This window comes from Corvus cornix, chromosome 13 (assembly GCF_000738735.6).
Source record: "Corvus cornix cornix isolate S_Up_H32 chromosome 13, ASM73873v5, whole genome shotgun sequence".
Classification (NCBI taxonomy): domain Eukaryota; kingdom Metazoa; phylum Chordata; class Aves; order Passeriformes; family Corvidae; genus Corvus; species Corvus cornix.
In genome coordinates, this window is record NC_046343.1 from 5024304 (window position 1) to 5039386 (window position 15083).

General features: G+C 49.5%; 1 protein-coding gene across 4 annotated transcripts in view; it reads right to left on the reverse strand.

The window, feature by feature from the left end:
* Positions 1–15083, reverse strand: part of CYFIP2 (cytoplasmic FMR1 interacting protein 2) — a 49948-nt gene that overhangs the window by 25577 nt on the left and 9288 nt on the right. For 3 of the 4 annotated variants that reach the window (XM_039559426.1, XM_039559422.1, XM_039559423.1), the window contains exons 5-17: positions 14156–14257; positions 13289–13470; positions 12881–12977; positions 12142–12270; positions 10695–10799; positions 7691–7782; positions 4727–4844; positions 3760–3879; positions 3294–3419; positions 2248–2414; positions 1818–1965; positions 1342–1495; positions 653–809 (exon numbers count right to left, since the gene is read on the reverse strand). In XM_039559426.1, coding sequence (XP_039415360.1) covers positions 653–809; positions 1342–1495; positions 1818–1965; positions 2248–2414; positions 3294–3419; positions 3760–3879; positions 4727–4844; positions 7691–7782; positions 10695–10799; positions 12142–12270; positions 12881–12977; positions 13289–13470; positions 14156–14257 — 1697 coding nt within the window. The remainder of the gene's footprint in view (positions 1–652; positions 810–1341; positions 1496–1817; positions 1966–2247; positions 2415–3293; positions 3420–3759; positions 3880–4726; positions 4845–7690; positions 7783–10694; positions 10800–12141; positions 12271–12880; positions 12978–13288; positions 13471–14155; positions 14258–15083) is intronic. The other variant, XM_039559425.1, reaches the window with a different exon arrangement.

The window sequence follows — 15083 nt, forward strand, 5'->3', positions numbered from 1 at the left end:
GTGCAAACAAAAGGCTTTTCTCTGACTTCATGCCTATCACTGCCACTCCCTGCAGCCCCTCAAATAGTCCCTCTTGTTCCTTGGGTTCTGCACAAAGCAGCTACAATCGACCTGGAAGTGAGCTAATTATGAGTTGTTCAATCAACATTTCCTTCTTTTCTGCCCTTAATAATTCTTTCACCCTGCCCTCACTTCAGAGAGTGCTCTGACAATGGCCATACAACTGAAAATCAAGTTTTCCTAATGAGGAAGACATTATGAAGATGATTACATCTGCATAACAGCAATTCCTCTCATCATTTATCAGACATATAAACAAAAGGTGTTGAGGTAGCTTAGCCTGGGCCCTCCCCCTTTGGTGACACATCTGTCCCACTGCTGTGTGCAGGTGACAGTGCCACTATGTCCTGCCCACGTCCCAACAGTTGCCAGCTGCTGTTTATGACACATAAATAAGTGCCAGTGCCAGGAAGTCGCCCCTGTGTCTGCTAACGAGGTGTTCACACAGTACCATTCATGTGACAGCAGATCAAGGAACATCTATTTACCTCCCACGTCAAAGAGACTGCTCAGCACCAGCCTACCCTTCTTCCTGAACAAAATCCCAAACCCCAGCACGTGCACAGTGCCAACGGAGCCCCTCAGCTCTTACTCCATCATGGAGGGTTCTTTGGTTTCCAAAATATGGTCCGTGAGGATCCAGGGCATGGACATCTCGATGGGGAACTGGATGCGGCGGCCCATGGTCAGCTCCAAGAAGAATTCCCGGAACCAGAGCTGGGACAGGTCGCAGCACTGCTGCAGAGCTTCTGGAATGCAGAGGAGATCCATGTTATCCCCACATTACTCCCCTGGGGATGGCAGTGAGGGCATGGCACAGGAGGCAGCTGTTGCAGCCTTGCTTTTGGGTATGGAACATTTTTCTAGGATGTCTCTGGTTTTAAACCCAGACCGTGTCCACGCTGCCTGAGCACTTGGTAATGCAAGAAGAAGGAAGGGATCACCCCTTTTGCTCTAGAGGGCCAGGGAGAACACTTGAAATGGGTCAGAGTTATTCTGGAAGACTTTTTCTGTGGCCAGTGGCTCAGTTTGTCTGGGACAGAAAGGAAAGTCCAGTCCTAGAAAATAAACTACCACCTGCAGCTATTTGCTCTTGCTGACTTAGTCCTGTTCACGTAATGACTACTACACAGAAGCATGCCCAAACCATGCAGAAGTAGAGTGTTTGGGAAAAATCAAGGAAAATCTTCTGCATAGGTCACTGAGGAGCAAAGCTGATCTGCCTTTGCCTTTCTGAGCATGCAAGAGCTTGGTTCAAGCCTCCCCCTGCCATCATCTCACCACTGATGTTGAGAAGGTGGGTGAAGAAGAAGGACTGCTTGTGGAACTCCTCAATGGCCAAGACTATCGGCCCATCCAAGCTGCTCCTCAGAGTCTTCTTCGAGCCACTCTTGTCTGCTATGAGGGACTCCAGCATGGTCCGCACCATGTAAAGCTTTGGAAGAAAGGTGACACGCAGTTACCACTCTCCAGACACCATCACACACAGCCTTGGTGTTCTGCAACAAAAACCAGCACTTCTCCCAGGTGGCGACCACTCTGCACACATAAGCCACTGTCCTTCAGAGTTAAACCCTTAAAATGGGAGGCTTTGGGAATCATACAACAAATTAGGCACCAAAGCAACATTTAGCACACAACAGCGTGAAGACTTTGTGGAACAGACCACAGAAACTGCTGCTAATCCACAGGGTGGGAGACCCCTACATGGCTCTGTGACCATTAATTCCCCACACAGGAGACAGACATCCTCATACCTGTGTGCTTGATGGTCCTACTGCTCGTCGTGGGACTTTAATATCAAATCCGCCTTTGGGATCCTTCTCACCTCTCAGGCAAGGATCATTTGGAGGCTCTCGACCTCCCTCCCAGTCACAGATTGTCTTCCGAATTGCCTGAAGGACACTGGAGTGGCGGGGAGAGGGAAAGCAGTGCTTAAGCTTGATTTTACTTCAAGAGGAAAATACTAATGGCTGTGCACATGTGGGAGGACAGGCACCTGAGGTGGGATCATACACAGCTGTTATTGGTGGGATGATGCCCAAAAGTTACCTCTGGAGGAGCTGCTGGACAAGGACTGCTGGCTGCTTGTGTGCTGGAGCATACACGGGGCCACATGCTTGTATACTAAAAAGTTTAACACTAACAAATATATGGGTTTTGCACTGGATTCAGGGACAGACTGACCTGATCAGAACATTCTTCTTCTTCCTGACAGCCTGTCGGAGAGGCTCCCTCAGGGTCACCTGGGCAAAGTCCTGCAGGGCCGCGTAGATGGTGTTGCGGATGGCCTGGTTGAAGACACTCTCCATCCGCCCCATCAGCACTTGCAGGCCTTTGATCATGGCAATCACCTGAAGCAGAAATTAAACCCAGATGTATTTGCTGTTTTTCCATTGTGTGAAGAGCTGTATGAATCCAGCATTAAGAGAATTTGGGACTGAATTAATTCTACTCAAGTAACATAGGCCCAGTGATTAGGCAGCTAACTTTTGGGTGTTAGCTGCCTTATAGATCACAAAATGCTAAGCAAAGCATTTATAACATCAGTTTCTTGCAAATGGCCCCTGTTCCTTGCTTCCACTCCTGATCTCTTGATCTTTAACACCACACAATCCCAGGAAACTGCACATGCTCCAAGTGTGGGTACAGCTTGAACAGCCCCGCATCCACACCAGGGCAGAGCCTTCCCTTCCAACAGCACAGTGGAGGAAGCCATAAGGCAGTATCCAAACCAGCCTGGACTGTGTAAGGCAGGAGGAAGGTGAAGGCCTCCCAGAGCCAGGCTCAGAGGGCTGTTCCCACTGTTTACAGACAGCCAGGCTGAGAGTTGATGTGTCCTGGGCACTGGATGAGGATCTCTTGTGTTTGCACAGCTCCTGAACGCAGCTGCTGCTCTTGCTCCAGATCACACTGCTCTGCAAGCCCACTGTTCTGGCCTTGTGTGACAAGGTTTTGGTAGCAGGGGCTACAGGGGTGACTTTCGTGAGAAGCTGCTGGAAGCTTCCCCCATGTCCGACAGACCCAATGTCAGCTGGCTCCAAGACCAACCCACTCTGGCCAAGGGGAATTTAAAGGCCAAATTAAGGGATGTGGGAGCCCTTAATCCCTTAACATAGGTCACAGGGATAAGGAACCAGTGGGATGCCCTTCCATCCTCTTCCCCTGGCCTGAGGAACATGGACAGGAAACCAGCACGGACTGGCTCTGACTCTTGTGCAGGTGGCACCTACTTCCACAAAGGCAAACTTCTCCTCACTGGTGTAGTTGTACCGGGTGGCTCTCTCATACTCTTCAGCTGTTCCTGGGCAATCCTTGTTACAGAATTTATCTGTGGGATGCACCAGCTTCCAGGAGTACTAGAAGATGGAAAGAGACAATGTCAACGTTTCAACGAGCAAGAAGACAGGCTAGAAAGACTGAATAAGGTCATATGCCAGGAAAACATTCCCTAGATTTCACTACAGGTTGACATTCCTGGCTTTATTATCACTTAGTGAATACTGGTTTTCTTTATTTGGGAGGCTGCTAGTCATACCAGGCTTTTGACATCCAAACACTTGTGCTGAGATGCGGTCGAAACTTTGCAAATTAAGAATTTCCATCATTGTCTGAATTATAGTTTTAGTTGCTCCAGACCCAGACTCATCCCAAACCGCTTTCAGTGATGCAGGGATGCACTCCCAGGGATGCACTCACCACTTCCATGACGTGGGCACTCCACTTGGACAGCAGCTGCAGCCCCCGTAAAGCCAGGTCAAAGAGCTCCCTGTACTCCTCATCCGACTTCTGGCTGTCCAGACCTGAGCCAGTGACCACCTGCAAGACACCACATCATGTCAGGGCTACAATCAACAACTTGCTGCAGGGACTTCACTCAGTCAACAGATTCCTCTCCCAAATCCCACCTGAAATTAATTCCTGACCTTATGACCAAGCTAGAAGTGAGTAAAGCATACACTGTCCCTCAGGAAAAGGCAAGGCTCTTTTTACACAGGCAGGCAAATTATTTCCTACCAAAAAATGAGTCTGACCTGTCACCTCAGAGCAAATAACTGACTGTTTTTATTCTACTTTCCTATTCATTTTTGATGGTCTAATACTACTGAAATCCTTGAGAGTCCTTTACTGATTAGAAGTTCAAATAAGCTCTTGCAAATGCCAAAAAAGAAGCGCCTGAGAATGCTACGATTTGTTAAACTGACACTGATGAATGAGGATCACACATGCGCAAAAACCAGTCCCAATGCCATCAGAGAGGGCACTGGAATTCAGTAATGAGAAGAACAGAGACGCCTTCATGAACTTTCCCCAAAGCCCTGACTGATAGGCCTGTGTAATTGAAAAGCCCTGTTTGCAAGTCATTGGTGTTCTGACATTTGGCTGGTAACAAACATTTAGTTGCCAGTTTTTTTCTGCTTATTTTAACGAAGCTGTGGTCAAGGAGCAGAAGCTGTTGCAGTAGATCTCCTGGTGCACATGATTTTGTACCTGCAGGAGCCTTACATAACTTGGTTTTTTATTGCTGCAGCAAGAGTGGTTTGTTCCACCCATGTCCTTCAGCACTCCTCACTACATCTGCGGCAGACCATGGTCCTGCCACACGGTTCTCCCCCACGCTTGTCCATCTCAGGAGCCTGCTTGCAGGGAGTGCAGCTGTACCCACCTCGCTGTTGCTGTAGCGGGCGAGCTCCGAGATGAAGCGGATGTGGTCGTCTCGGATCTGCACCATCTGCTCACAGATGTTGTACTGGGGGCTGATGCTGCTCTGAGTGCACGTCCACCTGGGCAAAAGAGCAACGGTGTCAAGGACAGGACACAGCTTCCACTCAGAGACCCCAGGGACAGCTGCTCTCCTCATTTGAACGTGCTTCAGGCATGCCACCCTCAGGGCAAATGTCAGCTGTGTCGTCTCTCTGGTGTGTGGGGTCTTCCAGAGGTGGTCTCACACAGCCTGATGGGGACACTTGCCTCACCTTTCAGCCTGAGTGTGTCTGCTCCATCCACCCTGAAGGCTGCTCTCCATGTGGGCTCACCTACCCCAAGGGCAGAGATGGCTGTCTCCCAGGCCACCATGGGACAAGCTTTTAGGGAAGGATGAACTTCAAAGACCTGCAACGTTTGCATCCTTTCGGCTAAGCCTAAGGATAATCATCCCCTTAGAGGTCTTCCCTCCAGATCTGGGTCGTGCTGCCTTCTCCTGCAATGAAAAACTGCACAGAAACAGCCCTCCCATTGTTTTTGGTTCTGGCTCATGCTACCAGCTCAGTGAACAACCCTGAGTACAAATGATGAGCAGAATATGATTAACTGAGCTAGATTTTCATTTGCATTGATCCATATGTACCACATGACAGAGTAATGTCATCCTAAAAAAAGGCAGCACTCCCCTTCCAAAGGCACAGTTGTATGAAGGAATGGGACAAATCAGGTCTATTTAACTTAATATCTCATTTTTATCCTGTAATGTATTAGCCCCAGATACAGAACCAGAATGGCTCCACCAAAACATTTTGTGCCAGCAAACATCTGTCAGTGAGATTCTCATGTCTTAGTCTGTCATCACAATGTAAAAGATTATACTTTTTTTTCCCCTAAGTAACTGTCCATCTTATGATAGTCATGCTCTCCACTTTAGACTGGCCATACAAAAGAAAGGTGAGACACCTGCCCCTGACATGGACATAGACATACAGACATATCCCTACACTTAACTGCAGTTTTTGCCAGTATTTGTGGTGGTAGAAGGTCCTGGAAATGCTGGGCCACGCCATTCCTTGTGAAATCCATCCTCCCCCAGTCCCACTGTTCGGCTCTTACCCGTTTCCATGCGCTCCCCACCGGACAATCGGCAGGTCAGCAGGAATGGCCAGGGCTGCCCCAGCCCTCCCTGCCACACACAACCTACTCCACAGTGCAGAAACAAAGCGCCATGCAGGAAAAACACCAATTAATTCCACTTGCACGGAGACAAGGAGGGAGAGAAAGTGACAAAAACAGTATTAGTAAGAAATGGGGATTACATGGAACCACCTTGGCAGAGTTAGAGTTGGGAGTCCCATGCAATCTGCTGGGAAAGCAAGTGAGTGAGGAAGAAACACTGGTTAGTACGGTACGGCACACAGACCTGGTGAGACAGATTTCAAGACAGACATTAAAATTGTGCACAGGTAAAACAGCCCATGAGCTACCTTGGTTTTGAGATGAGAAAATGAGGAATGCTGCTGCCACGTTTTGTTGAAATGTGCTTTCTGAATGATTTGGGATTAAAAGGTGCAAATCTTCAGACAGTTCTATTCTTTCAAATCAAGTTTTCAAAAATATTGTTTAAATTTAAATGATGTGGAATCGTATTTTTTTCTCTTCTTTTTTCTTCCCCCTCAATTTTAATTGAAAACTTTTTGCTCAGGAAGCTTTGCCACGTTGTTTTCAAATCTCTCCTGAACAATTAACGGGCACTTTTCAACCAGTTTTTGGGAGGGCAGGGGCAGAGGGCTGCTCCTGGCAGGCAGAGAAGCTGGACCCTCTGGGGTGGAAGGGGACGAGCGAACAGAAGCGATGACACTGCAGGTTAGTTCCTGTCCTGCTGAAGAGCCAGCCCGGCCTGGCTGCTCCTCACAGACACCAGAGAAAAAACCTGATTTCCACCCAGTACAGTCCCACAGGGGGAAGGCCACTGCCTGGTGAAAGCCTGGCTGCCACTGGCCACTGCAGCCAGACACAGCTCAGACAGGCTTTGCTCACGTGTGGTTGCAAACCTTATTCCAAGGATATCCAAACCCAACACCGATTCTGCTGGCAATGACTGAGAGTGACGCAAAGCTACGAACACAAGTGGGGCCTCTCACGTGCCTACTGTGACTGGGACAACGTCTGTGGGTTCATCTGATGGCAGCAGCAAACTGCCACCAGCCCAGGCTGCTCCTGAGCTCCCCACTTCTGCTCTTCTCTCACAATAGCCACAATCACAGAATCATTAAGGTTGGAAAAGACCTCTAAGATCATGGAGTCCAACCTCTGACTGATCACCACCCTGTCAACTAAACCAGAGCACTGAGTGCCACATCTAGTCCTTAGCGCCACAGTCAGCCGTTTGCAGTTCATTAATTTCCAGAGCATCTGAGCCTCTGGTTCAATCCTCATTCCTGCTGTCCTTCTTCAGGAACCCTGCCTGAGCTAGAGGAGACACCCTGGCTACTGCAGAGATCCACCGCCGTGTTCATGCTCTGGAGGATTTTGTCCTTGGGGTGCAAACTGTGGATTAAAATCTCCCCAGAGCAGGGACACGCTGCTCACACTCACACAGCTCGCAAGCACTCGGCGCTGCCCCAATCCATGCACCAGACACCTTTCCTTCCTCCCACCTCGCTGCCAGCCCCCTCCCAGCCCTGCCTGCTCCCAGGGGATGGTTACACGGAGCTTGGGAGCTGGCTGCACCCCCAGGGCCAGGGAGGACATCTTCCCATGCAGGGACAGGGAGGTACACACGGGCACACAGAGCTGGCACGCCGGACTCACGCCTCACGGGGACACACACACGTGCACAGGCCTCGCACACGCCACGGGGCTGCAGCTCCCACGGCCCTCAGGACACACACAGAAGCCAAGAGACATTATGGCAGGCACTCACTTGGATTTGTTCTCCTCATAGTGAGCACTGGTCTTAATGTATCTGGCCAGTTCTATCTGCATATCGCCGAATAAAGGAACCACCTGCAGCTGCTGGAAAAGAAAACAAAAGATGGTTGAAACATGGCAGAGAGAGAGAGAGCAACAGAGAGCGAGAGCGAGCGAGAGAGAGAGAGAGAGAGAGTGCCTGGCCCCAGCGCAACACAAGGGACTGCAAAAAGGCATCCTGCACCTCTGAAGCTTTGGGAAGTGTCAGACTGTTTGAAACAAAGTGCAAACCTGGACCCAGGGTCATTTCACACCTAGGAAGTGACAGAAAGTGATCACAAGGCTTTCTGCAGGAGGAAATCACCCCCTGTGAGTGCTCTGGAGCCCTGGGCTCGCTGATACCAGGCTGGTTATGGCCAGAATGGTTCAGTGCTGTAACCAGCCAGAGGAAAGGCTCTTTTTACAACAAAAAGAGAGAAGTGTATTCCTGAGCAGGCCTTACTGTCTCCCAGCCTAATCCTCCAAGAGAACAGAGGGATGAAAAGCCAGCATGTTGATATTCTGGACACCCAGGAAGGTGTCAGCTTTCCCCAGGGATTCAGCACCATGGTTGTTTGTGATGTGTCTTAGAACTTCTCCATAAAGAGGAAGACACAGGCAATGTAACAGGGCTCTGCTTGCCCTTTACATCTCAGGAGGTTTTGGATGGGAAATAAATTCCAAGTGCTCTGAAGATACCTCAAGCTCAGACAGGTCCCTCCTTCACTAAACTTCCACCTGCAAACAACACCCAACCAAGGGCTACTGACAGCTCATCAGTAAAATATGAAGCTTCAACTTCACCCAGCTACAAAAGCCTTGCCCCAAAATTCAGGGAAGATGATGGCAAATTCCCTGTCCTATTATCACACACTTCTCAAGCTGAGTTGTGCACAGGATGTGTAATGCTGTCATTAGGGATTCCCACTGGCACTTCCATAAAAGGTTTAAATGAAGGGGTAGTTCATTTTCACTACTCAAATTCCTGGGCAATCCACTAGAAATTTAATCAGAAGGCAATAAGCAGATGTAGTAAAGGAGTAGTTGGTCTTTCCTTATTGAGATCTGATAGTTTGGAGTGGTACTTAACTGATTAAGTGAGACCATGGCAGATGCTGGAGAAGTGCAAATGGAAATAAAGCTGGAAAGGAGAAAGTTATTCCATGCAATGGAAGGTATTTTACCTCATTCTCTGATGGCCCACAGCACTTGGAAATGAACAGCAAATCTGTCTGAATGCACCAAGATGACCAAACTCTACAGATTATACTGAAGGCCTGATTTAGAGATTTAGTTGAATTAGCAAAGCTGAATCATGGGAAACCCAGAAGACTCTGAAGAACGACAAGATAAATCACCTTTGCAGAGCAGTCTCCCCAGTGATGGGAGGGTTTTTAAACACCTCATCATCGGCCTATCCATAAGATTATGGTGTCTGTGGCCCCCTGCTCTCAGGGCTGTCTCCAGGAAATGGTGCAAATTTGGGTAAATAAGTCCCCACCGCTCAGCAGAGGATGCAGCAGCTGGCACACCCACCTTCCATGAAACCTGGGCTCACCTATTCCCTCCCCTGCACAAACCCAGCACATCACCCATAAACCAAACCTCGTGGCAATAAGCAGGGAGACACCCTCTACCCAACACCAAAACCAACCTCTGCTTCCAGGCTCCTCACCCCACCTCTGTGTGAAGCATCAGGGAGAATCCACTGTGCTGCAAGAGTGATGGGGAAGGAGCCCTGTGTGCCCTCCCAAATCATCACCTTCTCATTTTCCCTGATGTGGAGCAAATGCTGGTAACAGAAACCAATCTTTTCATCTCTGGAGAAAGATTAATAAAGGACTCAGGAAGGACTGCTCAAGCTCAGTAGGTCTCAAAGAAAACTAATTGCTCCATCTGGAAAATTCTTCTGCTGTCCTCTTGCTATGCTATTATTCTTTGCTGCCAACACATTTGTCTTCTGCCAGATCCCACCATGCCTCCTACAGCTGACCTGCTCCAAACCCAAAATGCCTCCTTGACCCAGTCTGTGCCCAGAAGCAGTGGAAAGGAGGCACTGCCTTCCCTGAGGTGCTGTGTGGGCTCTCAGCCCTCCTCTCCACCAACAGGGTTATCCCAAACCTTTCTTGTGCTGAGTGGTCCCAGGGCAATGCAGCCTGGCCTCCAGCTGTGGATCAGACCCTGGCCAGATGTGCTTCAGCAGAGGGAGGTTGTGCAGCTGCTTCCCACCCTGCCACTGGGAGCATCCAGGTTTCATGGGCCTTTCCCCAAAATCCACATCTCAGACAAGACAAAAACGGTTCATCAAACCACAGAGTGACCCTTTGAAGATCTCCCTGAGCACCTCCAAGTCCCAGCTGACACAAACTCTCCCACAGCTTGTTCTGTGCTACAGGGAGCACAGTTTATACACAAAATAAAACTGCCAGATCACACACTGGCTCGCCAGCTGCGTCCTCTGTCCCTCAGCTCAGCAGCTTGCAGAGGGCAAAAGAAGCAGAACCATCACCTACACAGACCTCAGCAAACCAGCCAGGTTTGCTGGTGGTCTGAAACCACAGAGACTGCAAACCTGCCTCCGGAATGTGTAAAAGAGAGAGAAGCAGTCAGTCTGGCACAACCTTCCCTCATCCATGAAACAGCCTCCCCATCCTCTGCCCCTTGGCAGGAAGCAGCCAGAGCTGCAGCTCCCACTGGCTGCCCAGCTCCAGTGCCATGGGAGCAGAGCCAGTCCCAGCACTGCTCCCCATCCACAGCCCTGCTGGCACTGAGGGCTGGCATCATTCACCTCACCCGTGCTGCAGCTCTGTGCCAGTGCCTGGTCACAGCAATTCCATTCCTCAGTCTTTGGCCCAGGGTTTTTTGGATCTGGAAATGATTCCTGTGGTTTGTTTGTTGCTAGCAGCATGTGCAATGGTACAGGTCACTAATCCACTGGTCTGCAATAAACACCAGCCTCACCCAGACAGGTCACTGACCTTGAAGAATTTGTCTATTTTGCTAAGGTTGATTCTCTTCTTGGCATCCAACTTGTAAATATTGCTGACATTCCCATCCATGAGATACAGGCCAAACCCCATCACCTGGAGAAGATGGAAAGGGAAGGTTTCATTAACATGACGTCAGCAGCACGAGTCAAAGACAGTTCTCCATCACTCAGCATGAGGAAAGACCATTTCAGGTTCCTGTTGCCACCTGACACCCATGAGGAAATGTTAAAAATGTGCCTGTGTCTGCCAGGATGCACATGCTAGGCAGAGGACACACGATGGACTGCGTCCATTGTCTGTGCAAAAACCCAGGATGCTTCCTTTGCTTATTTGTTCCTCCTCTCTCCACATAACAATAACCCAAAAGCCTTCTCCACCTGAAGGCAAAAGTTTACTCCTGGAGAAGAATTTGAAATATTCTCCTGGATTGATTTCCCCAACCCCTGAATTCAGTACAAATCATTAGAGAGAGACAACCTACCCACATTACCCTTCAAAGAACCTGAGCTGACTCACACCACTGTAATGAAGTTTTTATGGTAATAGTGACTGCAATCATTGCCAATAACTGACTGACAGCAAGGACAAATACACCAAACAAACAGATATTTTAGCATGTTCATCTCGAGGACTCTTTCCAGTCAGAAAAACAAACCTGGGAGCATCTGCCTTCTGCAGGGAATTATTGCTAGGAATGGGCATCAAGAACAAAATTCTGGGTTACAAAGTTGGTGGTGATTTTACAATGTCCTCTGCAGTTACACAAGTCAAGCCCATGATCCTGAACTTCCATGCACAACAGAAAAACCCGTTTGAGCCTTGGAGGATGTAGGGCACCCACAAGTGATCTCATCCACCACGGGCTTAGTCCCAGGCAGGCAGAGCTGCTGGCAGCACTGGGAAAGATTGTGGGGAAACAGAGAGATGGAGATGAGGAAGAGGAAAGGGAGAGAGGAAAGGAGATTTTTATATGGGAATAAGGGAGAAGGCCAGAAAGGACAGCAGAGAAATGGTGAGAGAAGGTCCAAGTTAGGGCAGGCACAGAGGCAGCTCATGGCACTGCCTGGCAAAGCTGCCCTGTCAGAGCACTGGGATGGAACATCCCCGACTCAGGGCCATGTCCAGCCTGTTCAGCTACAGAAAGAGGTCAGTGGGAGGACTGAGGTACCACAGCAGAGGACACAAAGCACCAGGGATCAGAAAGGGAACAGGAAAAGGAGGAAGCAAAGCAGCTTTGCTGCTGCCTGCAGAGCACTCACAGCAACTCGTGTGAGCAGAGGACACTGGCTCTGCAGAGAAAGGATGCATGTAAACCCAAAGGAGTAAAAAATAAGGATCTTGAAGAGAAATGTTGTCCTAGGAGTGAATTTCATTTTACTAAAGCGACAGTGAAACCATGCAAGCACCCAGCCCCACAAGCATGGCCCAACCTCACCTTTAAGAGCATGTGCTTCTCACTGGGAGTGAGATACATCTTGTTTTCATAGTAATCCACACAGATGTTGACAATATCAGCCAGCAACTCCTCATACCCAGGGATAACCTCTAGTTGTTGGTGCAGACACTGAAACACAACAGAAGCCACATTATCCATATGGGCAGAGGAACAGCAGAAAACAGGGAGGAAACATTTGAAGGAGTAAGAGAAGAACAGTAAGAGGTTCCTTCAAACCTCATTTGTGTGCTTTTTTTTAGTTTACCAGCAGAAGACTCAGCTCATGGCACCACCTGGAAGAAACGACCTTCGTCTGCAGGACAACTCCCTTTCAGGTTGATCACAACACCCAAATATCAGACAAAGAGATGTCTTGGTGCAATATTTTAACTAGGTAGCAGAAGCTATGGAGCCTGTGGAGTGTGGAAGGCCACAGGGGCTAAGCTGCAGCCCCATGCAGCTTCAGGGGATGGAGTTCTGGCAGAACCTCCCCCTCCCAGAGCTCTTCTTACATCTTTTGGACTTTCATCTTTGTCTTGACATAGAGACCTTCAAAGCCACCCAGGATGACACGAGACATTGCTAGAATTACACAGCCTGACCAAAAGACCACCAGAGTCAGTGGCAAAGACCCAACAGCTGCTGCCACAGCCTGGTCAGAAGTGCTGTCAGCCTCAGCAAGGTCACTGCTTCTCTCTGCTGATGGAAAGGTCCAGTGGCTCAGAGAAAAGGGACCTGCCTGAGTGATGCGGTTGTGGTTTGCCAGGAACATGGAGAGGTTCTGGGACTCCTGGATGGACTGGGGGTCTGCCATCTTCCGCAGGAACTGGGCAGCTCTGGAAGGGACAAATCCAACATCACCAAGGGTCACTCAGCCAGTGTGAGACTGTCACCACCCACCTTCCCTGTCTGACCTGCAGCTGCAATGCCCCAGACTCAGACCCTTCTATGTAACAACTCTATTTCCAATAGGGAACTGCAACACAACACAGCTCAGAGATTTGCCTGAACTCGCAAAGAGAGCCTGGGACAGCACGGAAACCCCATCTCCAGCCTCCTGATGTCCACCTGCCCTACTGCTGGGCAGACCAGGAGCTCCCTTGCAGACCAGTCCTGTCCCCATTCCCGCCTCTTCATCCCCTCTCACCTTTTGTAAGCAGAATGATCATTTTTGACGCTGCACTTCATGTTCTTCAGCTCATCCAGGACGGCAAACATGTTGATGAACTTGCCCAGAGTGAGGAGATAGGCCTCAGACACGAAGTCCTTCCTCCTCTCAGCGTGGCACAGGCGCTTCACCTCGCTGCAGAACCGCTCGATGGCCTTGCGCTGCAGGGCAGGGGCACAGGGTCATGCACCCCCATGGGAACCCCCTCCACCCACCACCTTTAGAAAATGTGGGTTTTGGCTGGGAATGAAGGATCCAAGGTCCCTCTTGGCTGTCACATGAAACAGAAGTTATAAATCACTGCTGACAAACACCCTCAGTGCCTGAGGGGAGAAGGGCGCTTGAACACTCCCCAACTGCACCTGCCCCGACCGTGGGATGTTCTGCCACATCAGGCTGCATCTTTTAGGTGGGACTTAAAGACCTCACAGGATATAAAACCTAAAAATGTTTGTGAAACTCAGATGCAGCTGGTTATAACGCAGGCGGTGATGGGGGGCCCACAGCAGCTCTGTGGTTGCCACATGGCAATGGATAATCAGCTCTTCACATCAGCCAACATCCCCGAAAAACAGGAGCCTCTGACACCCTTAGCTCCAAAGAGTGGTGGCTCTGGGTCTCCATGAACTTGAAGGGCTGAGGTGTGCTCTTTCCCAACTTGTATAGAAGATTTTGGGGCCGAGCAAGGGACACCCAGATTTTCCTTCACATGGGTCTCAGGTTTCTGCTCAGGTGGCTACAAGGCTACTGGGGGCTGTCCTGGCAGGCAAGGATAGCACAGTCCTGCTTAGGATGTTAACACCAAAGTAAGTAAGATTATTTTTGCCTCTCTCCTTGACCACTTACCTGAAAATACATGAACTTCATAAGCTTGGTGACTTCTGGCTCCAGGACTTCCACTGTTTTCTCATAAATCTCCACTCGGTTTGGCTGTTCGTTACATTTCACCTGCATTGCGAAGAAAATCATCCGTGTCAGCATCAGCTTCTAACCCAGCTGTGGGTCACTGTGGCACCATCTTCTTGTTTCAAAGGAGTCCTGTCCCCACCCAAGGACAACAGAGGGACCTGAGGAGGAGCTGGTTCTCAAACCAATAGGTGAAAGCAAAAGGGGCTATTTCAGATCTGAAATTGTCTCCATGCATTCTGAAAAGGCACAATCCTAACTCTGAGGGACAGAAGTCTCCTAATGCGTTTGTCTGGCACAGAACCCAAGCAATATGGAGTCTGGACTTGCTGCACCATGTGGGAATGTTGTAGCATGAAATTATCTGAGACTTTGTGTTGCAAGACACACAAGGCACCAGGTTCCAGCTCTGCTGCAGCCTCGCTGGGATTATTTTGGTTCTGTTGAGGATCCATTAAAAATCACTGGGCTTGTCTGTGGCTGACAGCAATGAACTGAGTCACTGTCGCTGGAATCCTGGGAAGCTAAATTTAAGGACTTACTCAGTTGTCATCCATCTCACTTCCAGAACAGTTACTCGGAGTCATTATCAAACTTACAGGGAAAACACCAGCTGCCCAGGGCATCCTGCTGTCCTCCTCTGGTTTTGTCTGCAGCTGTTGCTCCCACAAAGCTGTGATGGGGCTGACAGCTCTGGTGCACGTTCAGTAACCCAGCAGCTGATTCTCAGGGCACAGAGGGACATGTCAGCCAGCCTGACATGGGGGATGATGCCAAAGTAGCCTTGCCCTCTCTGCAGTGGGCAATCTAATGTCCCTGCCCTGGTGATCCACACTGCAGTCAGACAGTACCACAGAATCACAGAATA